Genomic DNA, 23,661 nt, shown 5'->3' with positions numbered 1-23,661 from the left:
CGCCGGGGTCGGGCTGATGAATCCGGAGGCCCGGGTCACCTCGCGGCCCGCCGGCAGGCGCCGGAGGGGCGGGCGACGAGCGCACGTGGCGGGGCCGGGAAGGCCGGGCCTTTAAGGGGGCGGGGGCACGCCGCGTTGGGAGCAGGCGGGAGGATTGCGGCCCCCGCAGGCCCGGCCGCGCCCCCTCCCTCGGGCACCGCCCCCGCCCCCGCCCCGCCCCGCCCCGCGGCCAGAGCCTCCTCCGGCCACCGCTGGGCCGCGGGCGGGACGCCCGGGGCGGCGCGCGCAGGAGGAAGCGCGACCCGCAGCGGCCCAGGAACTTCCCAGACGCCGAGTCGGGAGCGCGGGCCGCGGGGTCCGCTGGCGCCCCTGTTCTGCAGGTGTGCGGGGCTTGCGCCCAGCCCGGGCCGCGGCCGCCGCGAGTTTCCTCCCCGCTTGCCCGCCCAGAGGCCCCCGGCCACGCTCCTCGCCGGGCTCCGACCCCGCCGCGCCCCCTCCACGCCCCCAGCGCGCTGTGGCCGCAGCCAGCCCGTGTCCTGAGTCCGCCGTTCCGGCCCGGGGCTGCCGGGGAAGTTGGGGCGAGGCGGGCCGGGGATGCGCCATGGCCATGGCCCGGCTGGGCTCGTGGCTCGGGGAGGCGCAGTGGCTCGCGCTGGTGTCGCTCTTCGTCGCGGCCCTGGCCACGGTAGGCCTGTACCTGGCGCAGTGGGCGCTGGCCAGGGCGCGACCCCAGCCCCAGCGGCGGGCGGTGGAGCCTGGAGAGGGGCCGCGCCCGGGGTCCGACGCGCTGCTCTCCTGGATCCTGACGCTGGGCAGCTGGAGGAGCCAGTGGCAGGCGGCCTGGGTGACCGCCCTGAACGAGGAGGCCGAGAGGAAAGGGGTGAGTTTCCGGGACTGCGGGCCGGGGGGCGGCAGATGCCGGGGCGGGCCGTCCGGGCCGAGGTCTTTCCTGGAGGCGTCGCTGCAGCCCCTGACCCAGGCGAAGGGAGTCCTCCCTCCAGCGCAGACCGTCCTCGAGAGTTAGGAGAGAGACGGGGGAGCGAGACCCCTTGACGGAGAGACAAGACAAAGTGATTGATTTTATTCTCCAAACGGCAGGTGCTCCAGGCCCTGGGCTCCGCGAGGGACAGGCTGGCAGTTGGAGGGACCGTCAGAAGTGCTCATCCGCGCCAGCCAGTACCTGCCTTGCCTGGTAGTCCCGGGGCGAATTCCCGTGCCCGATCGGACACTTACTGAGCTTGCACATGATACATGAATAGCTGTGATCCCAACGTGCTTCCGCCTCTCATAGAGCTGAATTTCACCAAGAATTTATCTCCAAAGACTTGCATTTCTTGGCATATAAAAATAGTGACCGTTTGCTGAGGGCCAGCCGCTGGGCAGACATCCTACCGAGGCTTTCGGTGCGTCTGCCATCTCTGAATCCTCACAACTCCCGGGACAGGGGTGTTATCACTGTTTTACAGATGAGGAAACCAAGGCCCGGAGAGGGCAAGCAGCCTGCCCAGTGCCACACAGCTCGTGGGCGGCAGAGCTGGCATGTGAATCCAGCTGCCCTGGCCTGCAAGCTAAGGGCCTCGTGTCTTACCTCTGCTGCCTCACAGTCCTGTGGGTGTTTCTGTAGTCGCTGATTACTCGTTGACTTATTTTTGCTTTTAAGACATCTTAGTTTAATGACAAGCTCCCGGCATGTACTATTCTTAGGCATTTCACAGGAGAAGTTGGAGCCTGGGTGGGTTTGGGGAGGCACCCCTAGTCTTGGCCGCTGCTCCGCCCTTCCAGGCCAGTTTCCTGCACCTGCCTGTGCAGCTCAGTGGTCATTCGCTGTGGAAATAGCAGAATTGCTCATTTTCAATGTCCGGCCCCATCAACCTTCAAAATATTCCATGGCGGGCCCTGTGCCTGGTCCTTGTGCATGGCCTTGGAAGACATGGCCATGGAATTGAAAAACAAAAAAGCTTTGACTATCAGTTAGCAGCCATCCAACAAATCAAGAGACCTTGTTTTGAACTCTTGAAAAAGAACATAAATGACTGTACTTTTTGGAGGAAAAAGGCTTCAGGGTCAGTTGACTGACTTTTGTCCTGGTGCCCAGAATCTGTGCCTCAGCTGTCCAGAGCTGGAGAGCGTCTCAGGGAAACCAGCTGTCTCTTGTGGGAGCCCTCCACCCCTGTTGGCCTCACATCCAGGAGCAAATGCAGGTATTTCCCCAGGAAGCTGCCATCACTGACCCCTGATTGACCTGGAATCAAGGCTTCTGAGGCTGAGTCCCCTCCAGGCTGGTGGCGTGATTGGGCACCAGTCTCATCTGTGTCCTTTGTAGGAGGCAGGCAAGTGTTGGGTGAATGACCTTTAAGTTCAGCTTCTAACTCTGGAGTTTCAGGCTCAGAGGCAGTGACCCTACCTCCTGTATATTTGGGATGGTTCGTTTCCTGACATCTATGGATTGGCTTCAGAAAATATGATCCCCTTGGATATGATCCTTCCATATTCCCATCTGCCTGAAGTGTTGAGAGGCAGAGAAGAGGATGTCCCTGGCATCTGTCTTAGGCTGGTCAAGTCAATCTGAGAACACTGAAGGGAATATTTGAAAGTTTTGGATGAAAACTTGTTACTTGAGTCTGTGTGGGAGCAGGGAGGGGTTGCGTTCAGGGAGAGGAGAGAGGGTCTCACCTTGTTTGCGCCTTCTCTGTTCTCTCTCTGCTGTTGGCCACACACTGCAGTCTCAGACACCTGTCTCTCCTGACCTCCTGCCTGGAAGAGGCAACAGTGTCCCGGATTCATGCTCAAAGCAACCCAGGGCCATCTCTGGCATTTTTGCATGGACATAGTCCATTAGTTCTGTGATGTCAGTTTTTGGTATTGCTTACTTTCCTGGGGACGGGGGCGGGGGAACACAGACCTGATGCCTGGGAATGTCATTTGATTTGCATTCAAATGGAAGGTTTTGCAGGCAGATAGGATCTGGGTGACTGGGCTCCCTGTGAGTGACGGTCACACACCCTCCCGGCATCCTGAGCCGTCGCTGCCGTGTCAGTGATGGCATTGTGGGTGAGCAGGTAGTGGTGTTTGCATTCCTGGCCGCCCTGAGTCCAGCGATTGTCACACACATCCCAGCATCCTGGGCCATCGCTGTTGTGACAGTGATGGCGGTGTGGGAGAGCAGGGGCTGCTGTGTTCATTCGTGGCTGCCCTCCCCCACCTCCATTCCCACTAATCCCGGATTAGGGCTGACACTCCAAGCCCGCTCTCGCCTGGACAGCTACAGCTTAGTGCTCCCCCTCCTGCCTCTGCCTTGTCCTGATATCACTCTGTCCTACCCAGGGAGGAGATCAGTTCTTGGCCTGTCGCTTAGGGATTGAGAAGACACTGGTAATAACTTAATCACGTCCAGCATTCTGTCTGAAAAGTGGAATTTTCTGTCCAATGGAGACAATAACTCCTCCCATTCCAAGTTTTACCCCACCTTTGTATTTTAAGATGGAAAGAAACCCTAAACTCTTCTAGCCAAGCCCCTTCTCCAGAAGGGGAGACTGAGGCCCGTGAACTGGAGGAATTTGCCAAGGTCTGCCCATCGGTGGCTGCAGCCTGTTCCCTTGTGGGATGCAGTTTCAACTTGGAGACCTAAATGTTTCCTTTAAATGAGAGCCAGCGAGAAGAGCTCAGAGAGTAGAGTTGTTGATGTGTTATCCCAAACAGTGGGGCTCGCACCTTCCAGGATCCAAGGACCGGTCAGCACCGGAGGAGTCCTCCTGCTCTCTGATGACCACTGCAGCAGCACTGACTCCCCGTATTGCAGGGGACCTTGGATTCCCACCCTCACTCCAGAAAGAGGTCTAAATTATATGTCATAGTGATTTGCACTGACTTTGGAGGAAGCCATTGCTGATCTGCCTGCTGGCCAGGTGGACGCCAGGTGTGCAGGGATCACAGGAGTCTCGCCCAGAGAGCTTAGTGACACACGTGCCTGCCCCCCACATCCGCCTCAGTAGGCTTGGGGAGCACACTGTGAGGGTGTCCCGTGGTTGAGAATCACTGGTGAGAAGCTGCTAGTACACACTTCCCATCCATCAGAGTTCCTCTTTCTTTTTTTTCCTTTTTTTTTTTTTTATTATGATACTTTAAGTTCTAGGGTACATGTGCACAACGTGCGGGTTGTTACATAGGTATTCATGTGCCATGTTGGTTTGCTGCACCCATCAACTTGTCATTTACATTAGGTATTTGTCCTAATGCTATCCCTTCCCCAGCCGCCCAGTCCCTGACAGGCCCTGGTGTGTGATGTTCCCCGCCCTGTGTCCATGCGTTCTCATTGTTCAACTCCCACCTATGAGTGAGAACATGTGGTGTTTGGTTTTCTGTCCTTGTGATACTTTGCTTAGAGTGATAGTTTTCAGCTTCATCCATGTCCCTGCAAAGGACATGAACTCATCCTTTTTTATGGCTGCATAGTATTCCATGGTGTATATGTGCCACATTTTCTTAATCCAGTCTATCATTGATGGGCATTTGGGTTGGTTCCAAGTCTTTGCTATTGTGAATAATGCTGCAATAAACATGTGTGCATGTGTCTTTATAGTAGCATGATTTATAATCCTTCGGATATATACCCAGTAATGGGATCGCTGGGTCAAATGGTATTTGTAGTTCTAGATCCTTGAGGAATCGTCACACTGTCTTCCACAATGGTTGAACTAATTTACACTCCCACCAACAGTGTAAATAGAGTTCCTCTTTCACCCAGCACCACGCAAAAGCAGTTGTTTGAGCTTTGACTCTTGCCTCTCCACTTGGTGTGGTGTTGCAGACCCCTAATTCCCATTGATGTGATCACTCTTTGGTCACACGGAACAGAAGATCCCAGAACTGGCTCAGAAGATCCCAGAACTGGCTCAGTCTCAGGTCAGGTTCCTTAGACTGAGAACTAATATTATGGTATCCAAAAGCAGCAGTTGAGATTTTCCTTTTGCTCCCCTGCGATTACATCAATATTTACAAAGTGGTCCATGATAATCAGTTACACCCCCGACATCCCCTTGGGAGTCTCCGGGACTGCTGTCCTACAGTCTCCTTGACTCTGGGATCCAGCATGCTTGCATCTGATGGCCCCTGCCCGTGGGCTGCTCAGAACTCCTCCCAAGGCTGATGCTGTCTGGACCATGTGTGGGCAGCACCTGTCCCGAAGCGAGGCCTGTGTTCCGTGGCCTGTGCTCTGGGCTTGTCTAGTAGCGGCCCACCTGAGTGGGATGAGGCCCCGGACTAGGAGGGTCCCCAACGCTGTTTGTTTCTTTAGTCCAGGGTTTCTTTAGAGGAATGTTCTAAATGCAAATGATCAAGACTATGATCATTGTGGTCTTTGTAAAAAAAAAAAAAAAAAAAGAAAGATGCTGTGTGGACTTGGAACATATTGTTAATAGCACTGACTTGAATAGGAGTTTCTGCATTTAAAAAGTAAACAAAGTGGCCACCAGACTTCAGAGTCTTTGCATTATATAATGACCTTCCAGTTGTGCTCACGAAGTCCAAACTCCTTGACCAATGACAGTGGCTGTGGTGTAGGAAGCCGGTTGGTAGAACTGTGGTGGGCACTGTGGGGAAGGACCATGGAGCTGCCCTTCCCTCCTCCAGTAGAAGGAACTTGGGCCTCTTTGGGGCTGTGAACCCTGCACCCTCTACCGTAACCCCTTCTGTTGCTCCAGTGTCCAGGGACCTTTCCTGTGTGGGCCTTCCCGCAGGTCATTCCTTTTGTTTGGAATTCTTATCTTTTTTTCCTGCTTATTTAACTTCTCTAAATCTTTTGGGTCTCAGCTCAGAGGTCCCTGATCCTCCCCTTCAGCCAAGATGCTCCCCGCCCTGCCCTCCTCCCGACCCCCCCGGAGTCACTTATGCCCTGGTCAGCTCCCGGCATTGTGAGCTGGGGCAGAGCCAGGGGCTGTCTGGGCAGAGCCAGACCCAGTGCCCAGCACAAAGCCGGCTCGGGGCAGGCCCTGGTCTCAGTGGGGTGAATCATGGGCCTCTGGAGGAGGAGAAACAGTGGTGATGCCCATTCCCCCATCTGGACTCAGGCCTTCTGTCTTGGGAGCCAGCCAGGCCTGGGCAAAACAAGCTGTTTAATGTGCTTTGTTTTTCACTTCTAAAGCATCAACATTAAAGGAGGCTCTGATGACTTTGCAAGTCATCAATGCAAAACCCAGGAATAGGCGCCAGTTCAGTTTGTTCTCTGCACTAACCCATTCTCCCAACAAGACAGGAATTCAGGAAAGTGTGGGTGTAGTGTTCACATCAACTAAAATTCCCCCAACGCTGACTTCCACTCCCGCGGGCCCCTGGTAGATTGCTGAGGAGGGAAGGCACTTCTTCAGCCCGTGGAAGGGCCCGTGGGGAAGCTCTGGAGCTGGTTGCGGGTTTGCTTTGTGCTCCAGCTCTACCCTACTAGCTGTGTGATCCTGGGAGAGTCTCTGGGCATCATCTGCAGAAGGGAAAACTGGATTCCATCCAGAAAACAAAATCCACTCTCCTAGAGGTGAGATCAGATCTGTGTGAGGCATTTAGCAAAATGCCTGGGACATAGTGAGACAATAAAGGTGGGCTGCTCTCTTTAAAGTCTTATTTTTTAAACTTTTTATTTTGAACTGCTTTCACAGAAAAGTTGAAAAAATAATTCAACTTTCATATATTCCTCACTTAGCCTTGCATAACCGCAGCTCAATGATCAGAACCAAGAAATTAACATTGGTGGCATGTTACTATGATTCATAACACAAGGAGATTAATGTAATGTAATAGTTCAAGAAATTAGGCCAGGCGCAGTGGCTCACGCCTGTAATCCCAGCACTTTGGGAGACTGAGGCGGGCAGGTCACCTGAGGTCAAGAGTTCAAGACCAGCCTGACCAACATGGAGAAACCCCATCTCTACTAAAAATACAAAATTAGCTGGGCATGGTGGTGCATGCCTGTAATCCCAGCTACTCGGCATGCTGAGGCAGGAGAATTGCTTGAACCCAGGAGGCAGAGGTTGCAGTGAGCCGAGATGGTGCCATTGCACTCCAGCCTGGGCAACAAGAGTGAAACTCTGTCTCAAAAAAGAAAGAGGGAGGGAGGGAGGGAGAGAGAGAGAGAGAAAAGAGAAAGGAAAGAAAGAAAGAAAAAGAAATTAACATTGTCACAATGCCTAACAACTAAAGCGAAGGCCTTCTTTGAATTTCACCAGTTTTCCACCTGTCTCCTTGTATTGTTCTAGGGTCCCATTAAGGGTACCTGTGGCGTTGAGTTGTTCCTTCTTCATCACCTGCAGTCTGTCAGGGTTTCTCAGTCTTTCTTTGTTTTTTATGACCTTGATAACTAAAGACTGTTGATCATTATTTTGCTGACTGTCTTTCCATTTGCCTGGCATTTTCATATGGTTGGCGTGAGATTATACAAACCACAGAAGTGGTGTGCACTGTGTCTGGGGCTTGTGATGTCAGCGTGTCTTGTTGGCAGAGGATGCTGAGCTTGGTGCCTTGGTTAAGGTGAGTTCTGCTGGGGTCATCCTCTTGTATTTTATGTCTCCTCCTGTATTAGTCCCTTCTTGCATTGCCAGAAAGAAATGCCTGAGACTGGTGGTTTATAAGAAAAGAGGTTTAATTGGCTGATGGTTCTGCTGTCCAGGAAGTATAGCAGGTTCTGCTTCTGGGGAGGCCTCAGGAAACTTACAATCATGGTGGAAGGTGAAGGTCATCTTCTATGACCCAGAGCAGGAGGGAGAGAAAGAGGCGGGAGGTGCTACACACTTTTAAACAACCAGATCTCATGAGAACTCACTCACTGTACAGTACCAAGGGGGGATGGTGCTAAACCATTCATGAGAACTCCCCGCACCATGATCCAGTCACCTCCCACCAGGCCCCTCTGGTAACACTGGAGATTAAAATTCGACATGAGATTTGGGCAGGGACACAGATCCACATCATGTCACTTCCTTTATCTTTCCTGCTGTAGTTAACAGGTAGTGTGGGGAGATACTTTGAGCCTGTACAGAGCCCGTTGCTCCTTAAACTCTTCCTCACTGAGTTCGCAACCGTTGGTGTATCTTGTGTGCAGTGATGACGCAGGTGCAGTTCGCTTGATGGTGACTTTCTGTTTCCTCTTCCTTACTGTCTTTATTATTTGGAACTCTCCTGCAAGACAGAACTGTCATTTCTCCTCCAATGAGATATTTATCTGATTGTTTAGCTCAATATGGACTCATGGATATGTATTTTATTCTGTGGGTTATAATCCCATACTATCACTATTTATTATATTGTTGTATCAGTTTGTTTTCACACTGCTCTAAAGGACTTCCCTGAGAGTGGGTAATTGATAAAGGAAAGACATTTAATGACTCACAGTTCCACATGGCTGGGGAAGCCTCAGGAAACTTACAATCATGATGGTAGGGAAAGCCGTCACCTTCTTCACAAGGCGGCAGGAGAGGGAAGAAGGAAGGAGGAACTTCCAAACACTTATAAAAGCATCAGATCTTGTGAGAACTCACTATATGAGAACAGCATGGGAGAGACTGCCCCATGATCCAGTTATCTCCCTCCCTCTGCAGGTGAGGATTACAGGTCCCTCTCTTGACACGTGGTGGTTACAAACAGAGCCAAACCGAATCAGTTGCTTAAGTTGTTCTCCTTTGGGCCATCAGGGTGCTCCTTTGAGAGTAGCCTCTTGTGTTCTTCCATCAAGCCCACTTTTTTTTTTTTCATTTCCTTACTTCATGTTTCCACAAAATATTTGTTTTTGGCTCCCCACAGGCCCTGGATTCAGCCACTTCTTCAAGCAGCCCTGATTCCTTTTATTGGAGAAGTGTTTAGAAACCAAGACCCTAGGCATTGAGTGTGTTCATTACCTCTTGGTTCTCATTGCTCCCCTTCAGTGTTCAGCAATAGCAAACATACGTGTGTATACCAACATGTGTGCGCATGTCTATATTTCTGTGTATTTCTCTCTGTGTTTATCTTAAAAACCGTGATTGTATCCTGTACCTTGGGTTCTAGTCCAACAGTACAGAGTTCATTTTCGTTTTTTCACTTTCTTATTCTTAACTCCCTTCTCCAAGAGTAAGACATTGCACACCTGCTGTCTTATTTACTTACTACTTATGTGTTCAGTTCTAGTATATGCATGAAGTAGTTTCTGAGTTCCCAACCTATGAAACACATTTACTGGATTATAGCATTTATATGCAGTCAAGATACAGTTTTCCAAGCTTCTTAGGTTATATCCATATTTTTCCCATCCCCTTCAGGGTGGTTATATTGTTCATTCGTAGTGCATGTGTTTGTTGGTGCACCAGAGCCACACAGTTTTAATTATGGGGTTTCTATAGTCTGTTTTAATATCTGGTGGAGCTAGTCACCCTTGTCTTCCTTTTTCAGTGTTTTCCTGGCAATTCTTGTGTGTTTCTTTTTCTATGTGGACACAAAGTCTTCCTTTAGTCTAGGTGGAATGGGGTCTGGAATGAGGGTTCTCTCAGCATTGACACAGCAGCAGAGATGCAGAGATATCTGAATTTGTGGTTGTGTGTGGCAGGCAGGCACACCCTGCTCCTGAAACTCAAGGACTGGGCAGATCAGAAAAGGAAAAGCAATCTCTCTTAATAACTTATTTTCTTTGTGAGACCACCCCTTGACCTTAAGTTTTCCAGCAAACTCTTTTCTTTTCTTTTCTTTTCTTTTTTTTTTTGAGGCAGAGTCTCGCTCTGTCGCCCAGGCTCAAGTGCAGTGGCATGATCTCGGCTCACTGCAAGGTCTGCCTCCCGGGTTCATGCCATTCTCCTGCCTCAGCCTCCCGAGTAGCTGGGATTACAGGCACCTGCCACCACGCCTGGCTAATTTTTTTTTTTTTTTTTGTATTTTTAGTAGGGACGGGGTTTCACCATGTTAGCCAGGATGGTCTCGATCGCCTGACCTCATGATCCATCCGCCTCGGCCTCCCAAAGTGCTGGGGTTACAGGTGTGAGCCGTGGCACCTGGCTGCAAACTCTTTTCAAGGTTTGAAGTCAGAAGGTAGCAAGGGAAGAGGGTAAACACTGCATCTGCCACCCCAGGGGAGCATGAGTCTGCACCCAGGCTGGTATAAGGCAATAGCGTATCTTTAGGCTCCTACAGAAGGTACATTGTTTCTCCACTGCATCCTCCGAGCTGCTGGCATGTTGCCTGCTCATGGTTCTCTGCCTGGCACTGGCCTCCGTGCTGGGTTCTGTTCTCTCAAGCCAGAGAGCCTGGTGCACAGAACCGTCTCATCACCAAGCTCAGAGCATGGCCCTGGCCAGCAGGTCCCACTCAAACAAGCTCCCACCACAGAGAATGCCAGCAGAGCAGCCCTGAAACTGTGATTTCAGCCCTCTCGAGCAGTACATTTAATTCTCTGCTGATTTTTGCAGGATGAGATAGACAGTGCAAGAAAAGGGTGAGGTTAGAAGCCTATAAATCAAAATGTTCTGTCCCTTTTAGGTTTACGCGGGTCATTGGGAATTCTTGAGAAATAGCCACAGCATAACCTCATCGCTTGCTCACTTGCACCATGCTTGCTGGAATCGCCATGGCAAGGTTTTACACCGCTTCCCCTCTCCCACCCTCGGTCACGCCTTGTAGCTGGACCTAGCTCACCACGGTGGAGATGAGATACAATGGGAGCTTGTGGGGCTGTGTGTTTTTTAACCACCCAGTCGGAGCTCATTGAAACATGGTGTGCTTTCTACAGCATGTCAGGAACAGAGTTCAAGGAGAGTTTCGATCCGGGGTTATGTTGTCGACATACACGTTTGACCTCTCGAGAGCTTAGTTTTGAAAGGACAAGACTTGGTTGGTCACATAAGCCCTGGTTTCTTTGTCATAAAACTTTGGCCTTGTTGCCTCGTGGTCCTGTTCATTTAATTGCGCGTCTCTCGTTTGGAGAATTTTTTTTTCTTTTTGAGACAGGGCCTTACTCTGTCGCCCAGGCTGGAGTGTGATCTCAGCTGAATACAACCTCCACCTCCTGGGTGCAAGTGATTGTCATGCCTCAGCTTCCTGAGTAGCTGGGATTACACGTGTGCCACCACACCCAGCTAATTTTTGTATTTTTGGTAGAGGCAGGGTTTCACCGTGTTGGCCAGGCTGGTCTTGAACTGCTGGCCTCGAGCAATCCTTCCACCTTGGCCTCCCAAAGTACTGGGATTACCGGTGTGAGCCACCATGCCTGGCCTTGCTTGGAGATTTTTAATTGGAAGAACCAGAACAGACATGAGCTGACCGAGTTTCCTGGAAGGATGCTGGGGGAACATGCAGAGCCACGGGCACAGGTGAACCTTGGGGCCAGGTGGCTCCAGAGGGCTGTGAAGTAGGGGTTGAGGAGTCTACTCTGTGGGCAGCCACCAGGCGGGTTCATTTCCAGCCAAGGAATCTTGGCCACCCTCTCAGATCCCAGGGAGAGGCCAGCCCCTGGGGGGTAGGAGAGGAGAATGGGGGGCATCCTAAGTAATCATGCCACAGCAACCACACGCAACAGGAGAGGTGCCTCTCCTAGACCAGAATAGAGGACTGTCCCTAGCAATCAGGGAGGACACAGCCTGGAGCCCTCTGTGCTGGGCGAGGTGCGCCGCTAGACACACAGATCCTCTGATTTGCACGAAGCAGCCCTGCCCCAAGAGTCTGTTTCTTTCCTTATGCTGTCAGCAGGAAGATTCAAAACACCCTTCGCTGCCTTCCTGCAGCATCTTCAGGTTTACTCCTGGGTTCCTGTCCTTTCCCAGCCTTCTCCCGTAACTGAATCCTGCCCACTGAGCACAATCCATCACCAGCTGCTCCTTGGATTTGCAGACCTCCTGATATTTAGCCATTGCTGCTATTAGAAGCATAGAGTTAACAGAAAGATGTGTTAGTACATTTTCTTAATTTTTCAGAACTTTAAACAGATATGTAATTTAAAAGATGCAGCCCCTCCTGTGCATGCCCTCCTTATGCTGCCCTTCTGTTCCAGGGCCCACCTTTCCTGTCCTTTGAGGAGGACCCGCGGCAGCAGGCACTGGAGCTGGTGGTGCAGGAGGTCTCCAGTGTGCTCAGGTCGGCGGAGGAGAAGGTGAGCCCAGGAGCCCTTTCCCTGCAGGAAGAGGTGAACTTGATGCCGGGGGCGGGGAGTTTGCTTTGTTTAGAATCATTGAAAATGCGGAATCCTTACACTAGGAAAAAAATCAAAACAACCATCTGGCCCATCAGCTGATGGGTAGATGAAGAAAGTGTGATCCGTCCACATAATGGGACGTTATTCCGCCTTCAAAAGGAGCGAGATTCTGACACTCGCTCCGGTGCGGATGAACCCTGAAAATACCGTGTCAAGTAGAAAAAGCTGGACACAAAAACCTCATATCGTGTGGTTCCATTTATATGAACCATCCAGAATAGATAAACCTGCAGAGACACAAAGGAGGTTCGTGTTGCCAAGGCCTGGGTGAGGGACTCTTGGGGGGAAAATGGAGAGTAACTGCTGATGGGTTGAAAGTTTCATGTTGGGGTGATAAAATGTTCTAGAACTGATGGTGGTGATAGTTGTAGAACTCTGCGAATATATTAAAAACCATTGATTTGTACAGCTTCAACAGGTGAATCGTATCTCAGGACATCTGATATCTGTTGCTCAAATATGCACATCATGTTGTAGACTTTATATATTTATGATATATCTAGATTTATGTACATATATTTATGTGTATATGAACTGTGTAGATGTTATGTAGAATTCATTTTCCTGTTGCTAACAGTTTATGTGCTCGACTTACTAGACTGATCAGATAGCATAAAGCGTAAAAGCTTCCGTAATAAGTCCTAAGACATTTTCTCTCTCTCTTTTTTGGCTTTGTTTTGTATTGTTTTAGGGATGGGATCTCGCTCTGTTGCCCAGGCTGGAGTGCAGGGGCATCAGCTTACTGTACCCTCAAACTTCTGGGCCCAAATGATCCTCCTGCCTTAGCCTCCTGAGTAGCTGGGACTACAGGCACGTGTCACCGTGCCTGGCTAATTTTTTAATTTCTTTTTTTGCAGAGATGGGGCCTTGCTATGTTGCCTAGGCTGGTTTTGACCTCTTAGTTTCAAGTGATCCTCCCACCTCAGCCTCCCAAAGTGCTGGGATTATAGATGTGACTCTCCATGACCAGCTGAAATTTTCTCTTCAATACAAATCTTACCCTTGTACTTATTATATTATTGTTGCTGTTGTTATTATTATTATTATTATTATCATTATATATTTCTTACTCTTGGGCTCTGAATTTTCCCCATTAATAAAAATGGTTTATTTGCCAGTTATGTTCAGCATAACTAGCAAATCCAAAGACCAGCTCCACATGGAGAAATACAATATTCTTGTTGGCTGCTGAATGCACTGATTTGTAACTTACAGTCTAGAGTTGCAGTTAGACATGATGATATGGTCTCACTTTAGGAGGGAAAAGAAGGAATCAGTGCTTCCCGCCTTCCCCATAACTCACATGTACATTTCCCATATGTGTATATAAAGAATCTATTTTTGAAAGCATCATCTATAATGAAGTTCCATCCTCCATTCTTCCTCTTCCTACCTACAGTGATGACTGTTCTTGTAAAGTTGGGCTGCTCTTCCTTCATTTTCAACCTGTGTTTATATGTTACCTGTGTTGCTGTATGATGTTTATGGCTCTGTCTGCATTTTATTATCAAGTTAGGTATGTGGGTACCATTTAGCAGGCAGCAAGGAGGGGACGCCTGTGTGGCCCCAGACGGAGGAGAGTGTTGCCAGCCCCTTCACCCCACCTCTTACGTATCCCTGTGACAGCTGGGGTATTTGTGTGTTTAACATTTTTACCATTTTTTATGTACACTTTTGCAACAAGCTTTCTCTATGTAGATCACCATAATTTTGAGACTTCTCCAGGTTGGTTTTTGTAGTTCTTTTCTTTGTAGTTCATTTTGCTTCAACTATAATTCAGGATTCCAGATGAACCCGAGGTCACTTACCCATCTACGGTTGCTGGATAATGAAATTATTTTCTCTTTTTTGAAAGTACAGGTTGAGTATCCCTTACCTGAAATTCTTGGGGCCAGGAGTGTTTCGGGTATCAGATCTTTTTTTGGATTTTTGAATATTTGTATTATTTTTTTACTAGTCAAGCATCTCGAATCCAAAATACTCCAGTGAGCATTTCCTTTGAGCATCACTTGGCCCTCAAAAAGTTTCAGATTTTGGAGCGTTTCAGATTTGGGATGTTTGGATTCGGGATGCTCAGTCCGCACAGACAGTGCTGCAGCGATTGTGTCTGTTCACCGCCTCCCGACTCCTCAGACAAGCACCAGAGGACCCCAAGGGCAGGCATGAGCCTGGCAGGTCGCTCATGTGCATACTTCAGCTTGACCAAGTATTCCTGAGTCAGTCACCAAAGTGCTGTTCCCGGTTTTCTCGGCCCCAGCAGCATAGGAGAGCTCTCCTTCCTGCATACCCTCGTCAGTCCTGGAGCCACGCTGTTAGATAATCCTTGTAATTAATGTGAGGAAGTCACTGGAAAGTACTGGGGTTGCAGGAGGAAGCCCATGGCAGCGGTGCGGGATGCTGAGACTGGCACCGCCTGGAGAGCTGGGAGGCCCTGCGGCAGGTGCTCCAGTGCCCATTTTATACTCTGGGGAGCTGAGGTGCAGAGAGCCGTGGGCCTGCCCTCCTGGAGCCCGCTGCTTTGGAAGTGCCTTCCCAGGCGGTGAGCACCCTCTCTATTTGTGGCAAATAGAGACTGAATCCCTTTGTGGCTGGGTGGTTTCTGTATGATGTTTTTGATACTTTCCCAGTTCAGAGAGGAGTGGAATGTTCAGGGCTGGTCTGGACAGGGAGTGGAGGAAGCGGGGCTGTGGAAATAGCAAGACTCCATCTTTAAAAAAACTTCATATTGCCAGAAAAGTGGCCTTACACGGTAGGTAATTCAATTGTAATCCTTTTAATAAATACAATTTCAGAAATAGACATGACAGAAATAGTACATGTAAATTAAAAGTGAAAAGCAGCATCGTATTTGTACGGCCATGACCATAGCAACATTTTTCATAACTGCTGAAATGTGGAAGGAACCCAAGGGCCCACTGATGGGCGAATAGATCAAGAAACTGTGGCTCGTCCACGCGGTGGAATAGAATTCAGCCATAGAAAGTGAGGACATTCTAGGCCGGGTGCCGTGGCTGGCGCTTATAATCCCAGCACTTTGGGAGGCCAAGGTGGGCGGATCATGAGGTCAGGAGTTCGAGACCAGCCTTGCCAACATGGTGAAACCCCATCTCTACTAAATATACAAAAAAAATTGGCCAGGTGTGTTGGCGTGCACCTGTAATCCCAGCTACTTAGGAGGCTGAGGCAGGAGAATTGCTTGAACCCGGGAGGCGGAGGTTGCAGTGAGCCGAGATCACGCCAGTGCACTCCAGCTTGGGTGACAAAGTGAGACTCCATCTCAAAAAAAAAAAAAAAAAGGAGAAAGGAAGGACATTCTGACATAGGCTATAACATGGATGAACCTTGAGGACATTATGTTCAGTGAAGTAAGCCAGATGTGAAGGGACAAATGCTGTATGAGTCCACTTCTTAGCGGTCCCTAGAGTAGCCTGATTCAGAGAGACAGAAAGTGGAATGGTGCGTACCAGGTGCTTGGGGGAGGAAAGCGGGGAGTTAGTGCTTAGTGAGGACAGGGTTTCAGTTTGGGAAGATGCAAGTTCTGGAGATGGATGGTGATGATGGTTGATACAACAAAGTGAATGGACTTAATGCCACTGAACTGTGCACTCAAAAATGGCTTAAATGGTCAGTTTTATGTGTATTTTACCACAATAATTAAAAATATGGAAGGGTATAGAGATTTCTTAAGGTTTCACTATTTCACATACAAGCTTTGTTTAATTTGTTTACCCTTCCTTTACCTGAGCTATGATTTGTCAATCCTTGTCAGGTGTCAATGACTTTATTTTGTTTTTAAAATTTATTTTTTTAATTGACGAAAATTGTACATATTTATGGTATGCATCCTGATGTTTATATATATATAGATATACACGCGTGGAATGGCTAAATCTAACATAGATGATGTCACATACTTACCATTTTGTGTGGTTAGAAATTTAAAATCTACTCTTTTAGCAATTTTCAGGTATATAATGTATTTTTATTAACTTTAGTCACCATGGTATGCAATAGGTCTCTTGAACGTATTCCTTCTAAATGAAATTTGGTATCCTTTAACCAATACCTCCCCGATGTCCCCAACTCCCCAGCCCCTGGTAACCACCATTCTGCTCTTGGTTTCTTTGAGTTTAACTTTTTAAGATTCTACTTGTAAGTGAAATCACGTGGAATTTGTCTTTCTGTACTTGATTTATTTCCCTTAACATAATGTCCTCCAGGTTTATACTGCAAATGACAGGATTTTCTTCATTTTTAAGGCTAATATTCCATTGTGTATATCTGCCACATTTTCTTTATCCATTCTTCTGTTGATGGACACTTAGGTTGATTCCATCTCTTGGCTGTTTTGAATAATGCTCCAGGTATCTTTTCAACATACTGATTTTATTTCCTTTGGATCTATAATGGACCCTTGAACAGCATGAGGGTTAGGGGCACTGACCCCTTGTGCCATCAAAAATCCATATATAACTTTTGACTCCACAGAAACTTAACTATTAATAGCCTACTGTTGATCAGAAGTCTTACTGATAATGTAGTCAATTGACATATATTTTGTATGTTATCTGTATTATATACTCTATTCTTAGAATGAAGTAAGCCAGAGAAAAATGTTGTGAAGGTGGCTCATGCCTGTAATCCCAGCACTTTGGGAGGCTGAGGTGGGTGGATCACGAGGTCAGGAGTTCGAGACCAGCCTGGCCAACTTGGTGAAACCCTGTCTCTACTAAAAATACAGAAAAATTAGCCGAGCGTGGTGACGGGTGCCTGTAATCCCAGCTACTCAGGAGGCTGAGGCAGAGAATTGCTTGAACCTGGGAGGCGGAGGTTGCAGTGAGCCAAGATCACGCCATTGCACTCTAGCCTGGGTAACAGAGCGAGATGCCATCCCAAAAAAAGAAAAAGAAATGCTGGGTGCGGTGGCTCACGCCTGTAATCCCAGCACTTTGGGAGGTTGAGGCGGGTGGATCACGAGGTCAAGAGTTCAAGACCAGCCCAGCTAACATGGTGAAACCCCATCTCTACTAAAAATACAAAAATTAGCCAGGCATGGTGGTGCGTGCCTGTAATCCCAGCTACTTGGGAGGCTGAGGCAGGAGAATGGCTTGAACCCAGGAGGTGGATGTTGCAGTGAGCTGAGACTGCACCATTGCACTCCAGCCTGGCAACAGAGCGAGACTGCGTCTCAAAAAAAAAAAAAAAAAGAAAGAAAAAAGAAAAAAACATCATATGGAAGAAACAAATCGATTTACCATTCATTAAGTGGAAGTGGATCATCACGAAGGTCTTCATCCTCATTGTCTTCACGTTGAGTAGGCTGAGGAGGAGGGAGAGGAAGGGTTGGTCATGCTGTAGCAGGGGTGGCAGAGGTGGGAAAAAATCTATGTGTTAGTGGACCTGTGCAGTTGAAACCCACGTTGTTCAAGGGTTAACAGTATACCCAGTAGTGGGACTGCTGGATCATATGGTAGTTCTCTGTTTAATTTTTAAAGGAGCTTCCATATTGTTTTCTGTAATGGCCGGAATAATTTACATTGTCACCAACAGCATACAAGGGTTCCCTTTTCTCCACATCCTTACCAGCACTTGTTATTGCTCATATTTTTGCTAATAGCCATTCTCACAGGTTTGACGTGATATCTCCTTGTGGCTTTGATTTGCATTTCCCTAATGATTAGTGATGTTGAGCCCTTTCTCATAGACCTGTTGGCCATGTAAAGGAGAAACATCTATTCAGATCCTTTGCCCATTTTTTAATTGGGTTATTTGTTTTCCTGCTGTTGAGTTACTTGAGTTGTTTATTTATTTTGGATATTAACCGCTTATCAGATAAATGGCTTGTAAATATGTGATTCCATTCCGTAGGTTGTCGCTTCACTCCGTTGATGGTTCCTTGGATGTGCAGAGTTTTTAGTTTTGATGCAATCCCATTTGTCTGTTTTTGTTTTTGTTGCCTGTGTTTTGGGGATCATACCAAAAAAAAAATCATTGCCCAATCCAGTGTCTTAAAGCTTTCCTTCTGTGTTTTTTTTCTAGTAGTTTTATAGTTTCTGGTCTCACATTTAAGTTTTTCATGCATGTTGAGTTGATTTTTATATATGTGTGAGATAAGGATCTAATTTCATTCTTCTGCACGTGGATAGCCAGTTTTCCCAGCACCAATCAAGGTGTCAGGACTTCTTTTTTGAGACAGAGTCTTGCTCTGTTACCCAGGCTGGAGCGCGACCTTGGCTCACTGCAACCTCTGCCTCCCAGGTTCAAGTGATTCTCCTGCCTCAGCCTCCCGAGTAGCTGGGATTACAGGTGTGCACCACCACACCCTGTGAAGTTTTGTATTTTTAGTAGAGACGGGGTTTCACCATGTTGGCCAGGCTGATCCACATGATCCACCCACCTCGGCCTCCCAAAGTGCTGGGATTACAGACATGATCTACCGCGCCCGGCCCTCAGTGTCAGGACTTTTCTGGCTGTGGGGATCAGGCTTCAGCAAGCACAGACGGGCATGCTGCAGTTTGCAGATACTCCCACACTCTGGCAAGTTCACACCTCAGGCTGCCATGGTTCCATTCTGTCTCAAACATAGGAATTCTGCTATTATCATAAAATCAATACGAGTTCATTGATGAAAACTTGAAAGACACAGAAGAATATTTAATAAAAACACACGGTAGTTGCATGAACTGGTGATTAGCTCTGTTCATGTGTTGGTGTGCATTGCCAGTCTTTTGCTTCTGCATTTATTTTTTGCTACAATTTACACTATATTCCATTTATATTCTTTCCCCCATGTTACTAAAATTCCCCCAAAATTCTAATGAATGAACACATAAGAGTCAAGGCTGGCCGGCGCGGTGGCTCATACCTGTAATCCCAGCACTTTGGAAGGCCAGGGCAGGTGGATCACGAGGTCAGGAGTTCGAGACCAGCCTGGCCAACATGGTGAAACCCCGTCTCTATTAAAAATACAAAAATTAGCCGAGCATGGTGGTGCACGCCTGTAATCCCAGCTACTTGGGAGGCTGAGGCAGGAGAATTGCTTGAACCTGGGAGGTAGAGGTTGCAGTGAGCCAAGATGGTGCCACTGCACTTCAGCCTGAGCGACAAAGCCAGACTCTACTTGGGAAAAACAGAAAAAACAAACAAACAGACAAACAAACAAAAAAAAATGAGTCAAGGCTGTGAAGCAGCAGCCGTGTTGTCCTGGTTAGGAGCAGGGTTCCTTGCTCCGTTCTTTCTCTTCCTCTGTGTGGCTCGGCTTCTCACCTGTAAAGGTAGAGGATACTGTCCACCCCCTAGACAGGCTGTGAGGATGGAGTGAGTTACCGCAGGTACAGCACATGGAGCAATGCCAAGCCTGTGCGGGGCTCAATATTTTCTCCTACCTCTGTTGTTATTTTTGCTCATGTGTTTATTTCCTCACTGTTCCTAGAAGTAGAAGAGTAGAGGTACTTGAGAAAGAGTACATGCATTTTTAAGGATGTTGATACATATTGTCAGAAAAGCAAGCTTAGGAAGTGGGCTAGCACATGTTTAAGGATCTTGATACATATTGTCAGAAAAGCAGCCTTAGGAAGTGGACTGTTTTTTATTTTTTGAGACAGGGTTTCACTCTGTCGCCTAGGCTGGAGTGTACTGGCACAGACACTGCTCACTGCAGCCTCCACCTCCTGGGCTCAACAGTCCTCCTGCCTCAGCCTCCCCGGTAGCTGGGACTACCGACATGCAGCATCATGCCCGGCTAGTTTTTTTATTTTTTCTGTAGAAATGGGGTCTCACTTTGTAGCCCAGGTTGGTCTTGAACTCCTGGGCTCAAGTAATCCATCGTCTTCTGCCTCCCAAAGTGCTGAGATTATAGGTGTAAGCCACCTCACCCAGTGAAAGTGGATGATTAAATTGTATTTGTTTTGATATAGTTACAGAAATAGTTCATGCTCATTAAAAAGTTAAAAATAAAAATGTCCAAACTTTTTTTTTTTTAAACCATCTATCTCCTGCTGCCGCCTGCTGGGATGGGGCTGCTGTTAACAGTGTTCTCGGAAGCTTTTTCCTGCCGGAGGAAAAGCACACACACGGACTCTTGTTTTGTTTTGCAACAATTTTCCACGTAGCTCTTGACTTTTATGTTTTTGTGGCCAAATGAGGAAAGGAGCCCTTGCCACTGCCTTGTCGTGGCTGTGGCTCACACTGTCCTTTGAGGTGGGGTGAGCCCACCAGTTGGGTAGACGGGTTCCCTCCCCTCCGCTCCCCTTTCACGGGGCTGTGAGTGCGGGAGGAGGAGCCTGGTCGCTCTTGCCAGCCTGGATCCTATGCATACCCACAAAGAGGAAGTCCTGTTGGGATCTGCCCGGGCTCCTGGGAAGGGTCAGTCGGGAGTAGAACACCCTCGGGTGCTTGGATTGTGTACATGGCCTTTTCCATTCTTGGATGAGCATCTTGGCCAAACATGACACATTTTTAGGGCACTGTTTTTGCAAAGGCATCCAGCCAGCTTAATCTCTTGTAAAATGTCCAGGGCGAGACACTGCTTGATGTTCGTGTGTTAAATAAAAATGATAAGACGCCAAGGCCTCTTTTTGTTAACACTGTTCTGTGAGTTCAGCCCTAGAACTGCCGTGTAGGGCAGCGGGTTCACAGTGGTGTTCCTCTTCTCTGGTATCTAAGCCACACCCCCCCATGGTCTCCAAATTTACACCGAATTCCATGTCTGCACCGCCTCGTGTTCCCTCAGCTGGGCATAATTCTTGAGAAGGAAAAAAAAAACTGTAACAGAACTTGAGGACCTGTGACAAATAAGAGGTAGAAAAGAAACAGGAACTTCTCATTCCAGGGCATCGCCCCTCCCTTTCAAAGCTCACACTTTGGTGTCAGGTTGCCTCTTCCTATCTTTCTAACTCAGCCTTGACAAGGGACATGTGGTTGGCATTTGAGCCAAGACAGGGACAAGGCCGCCGGAACCCAGCCTGTCTGTTATGTAATGCCATCTCTGATCGGAAGGATAAGGCCGAGGACTGGCTGGCCTGAGCTCCCCACCTCCTCTCCGCCGACAAACCCCTGACTGGTGTTCCATCTGGAGTCTCCCTGTGGGTCCCTCTCCCAATGAAACTGGCTGCCCTGCCCACTGGATGCCTTCTTCTTGGACTTTCTCCTGCCACCCCGAAGGCCTCTGTGTGTCCAAGTCATCACCTTTGCAAATATCTGGTTCATCTGCAAAACCCTCTCTGCATAGTCTACACAGAGTGCGGTCTTCCAGAGCTTGGAGCAGCTTGAGTCATCCCGCAGGGCCAGCGATAGATAAGTGCAGAGTCCACACCCGGCCCAGCCGCGGCTGCGGCCAGGAGCAGTCTCAACTATGTTTACTCACGACACTTTGGACACCAAATGTGTGGGGGTTTTTCTCACACCGATTATCAGTTCTTCAACTCTGGTGCCAACTGGGTGTCCTACAGTTCAACTCCATTCTGACATTACTCAGACTTAACACAGATCCCAAAGGCCCAGGGCTGGGTCCCGCAAGACGGCCCCCACTTCAGACACCAGGCGTAAGCTCCGGGTTGCCCCCGTTCTTCTGACTGTCTGTAGATGGGAGATTTCCCCAACCCACCCCACTGAGGTTCACATATTTTACTAGAGCGGCTCATAGCACAGAACTCAGGAAAACAGTTTACTAACTATTACTAGTTTATTGTGAAGGATATGACTCAGGATCAGCCACGTCGAAGGGATGCTTAGGCGGGTGGAGGGGGAGGGCAGGGACTCCAGCAGCTTCATGCCCTGCCTGGGCGAGCCACCCGCCCGGCACCTTGACGTATTCACCACCTTGGAAGCTCCCCAGACCCATCCTTTCAGGGTTTTTATGGAGGATTCATTCGCTAGGCATGATGGATTACATCATTGACCATAGGTGATTCAATGCGACCTCTAGCCCCTCTGCCCTCCCTGGAGGTGGAGTGGTGGGATGCTGGAGGTGGGGTGGTGGGATGCTGGAGGTGGGGTGGTGGGATGCTGGAGGTGGGGTGGTGGGATGCTGGAGGTGGGGTGGTGGGATGCTGGAGGTGGGGTGGTGGGATGCTGGAGGTGGGGAGGTGGGATGCTGGAGGTGGGGTGGTGGGATGCTGGAGGTGGGGTGGTGGGATGCTGGAGGTGGGGTGGTGGGATGCTGGAGGTGGGGTGGTGGGATGCTGGAGGTGGGGTGGTGGGATGCTGGAGGTGGGGTGGTGGGATGCTGGAGGTGGGGTGGTGGGATGCTGGAGGTGGGGAGGTGGGATGCTGGAGGTGGGGTGGTGGGATGCTGGAGGTGGGGTGGTGGGATGCTGGAGGTGGGGTGGTGGGATGCTGGAGGTGGGGAGGTGGGATGCTGGAGGTGGGGAGGTGGGATGCTGGAGGTGGGGCTCAAAGTTTCTCAAGTGACCAGCCCCCATCCTGGTGCTATCTGGGGTCCCCCCCAACAGCCCTCTTGTCAGCATATAAAAGACACTTGGCCAGGCATGGTGGCTCACGCTTGTAATCCCAGCACTTTGGGAGGCTGAGGCAGGTGGATCACGAGGTCAGGGGATCAAGACCATCCTGGCCAACATGGTGAAACCCCGTCTCTACTAAAATACAAAAAATTAGCTGGGCGTGGTGGCACACGCCTGTAGTCCCAGCTGCTTGGGAGGCTGAGGCAGGGGAATTGCTTGAATCTGGGAAGCAGAGGTTGCAGTGAGCCGAGATTGCGCCACTGCACTCCAGCCTGGCGACAGAGCAAGACTCCGTCTCAAAAAAAAAAAAAAAGACACTCTTCTCAAAAGACGCTCTTATCTCTCGGGAGATTCCAAGGGTTTTCAGAGCTTTGTGCCAGGCATCAGGAACAAAGAGCAAACACATATTTATCACAGGCAGCAGGCCCTGCAGGGCTGTGGCATTTTCCTAAGGGAATTCTCCTGGGTGCCTGCCTTGCAGGGTATCTGCTCAGACCGGGTGTGGAAGCACGCTCCTGCCCACGGCCGCTGTGAGCAGGCTCCAGTGAGGGCTGGCTTGGAGGCAGCAGAGCATGGCCTTTAAACTTTTCTCCGGGGCTCTCTCTGCATTCTCTTCTAGTCCCAACATGCACCGAGTGCATTTATTTCTCCTAGACTTTAATTACCTTCTTACACAAGAGTAACAAGTTTCTACCTATGTTGTCTTTCCTCATGTCTTGGGAGAGGTTTGCTGCAGAATGTTTGACCTAGAAGGAGGAAATTCCTATTTCCATATCTCAAGCCACCTGAGAGCCAGCCCTTCCCCCGCAGGTTCAGCCACAGCCCTTCTCTGGCACGTGGGGGTTCAGAAGCTTTTCATGATCCCTTCCCTGGGGGTCTGAGGTCCACACATCGGTAAAAAGATGAATGCGAATCAGGGCTTAGGAATTGTGCTGTGACAGGTCACTCACTGAAAAAGAGTTGCATTTCTTTTAGGAAATATTGTAACCGAATACCCTCATTTTCTTTCTT

General features: G+C 49.1%; 1 protein-coding gene across 1 annotated transcript in view; it reads left to right on the top strand.

The window, feature by feature from the left end:
- Nucleotides 1-219: 219 nt before the first annotated feature.
- The window catches only part of C2CD2 (C2 calcium dependent domain containing 2), a 68,496-nt gene continuing 45,054 nt past the window's right edge, over nucleotides 220-23,661 (top strand). Inside the window, exons 1-2 of the mRNA XM_019017894.4 lie at nucleotides 220-880; nucleotides 11,990-12,088. Of these exons, the coding sequence (XP_018873439.2) occupies nucleotides 602-880; nucleotides 11,990-12,088 (378 nt within the window). The 5' untranslated portion in view covers nucleotides 220-601. The remainder of the gene's footprint in view (nucleotides 881-11,989; nucleotides 12,089-23,661) is intronic.

Source organism: Gorilla gorilla, chromosome 22 (assembly GCF_029281585.2).
Source record: "Gorilla gorilla gorilla isolate KB3781 chromosome 22, NHGRI_mGorGor1-v2.1_pri, whole genome shotgun sequence".
Taxonomy (NCBI): Eukaryota; Metazoa; Chordata; class Mammalia; order Primates; family Hominidae; genus Gorilla; species Gorilla gorilla.
This window is presented reverse-complemented; position numbering and strand designations above follow the sequence as displayed.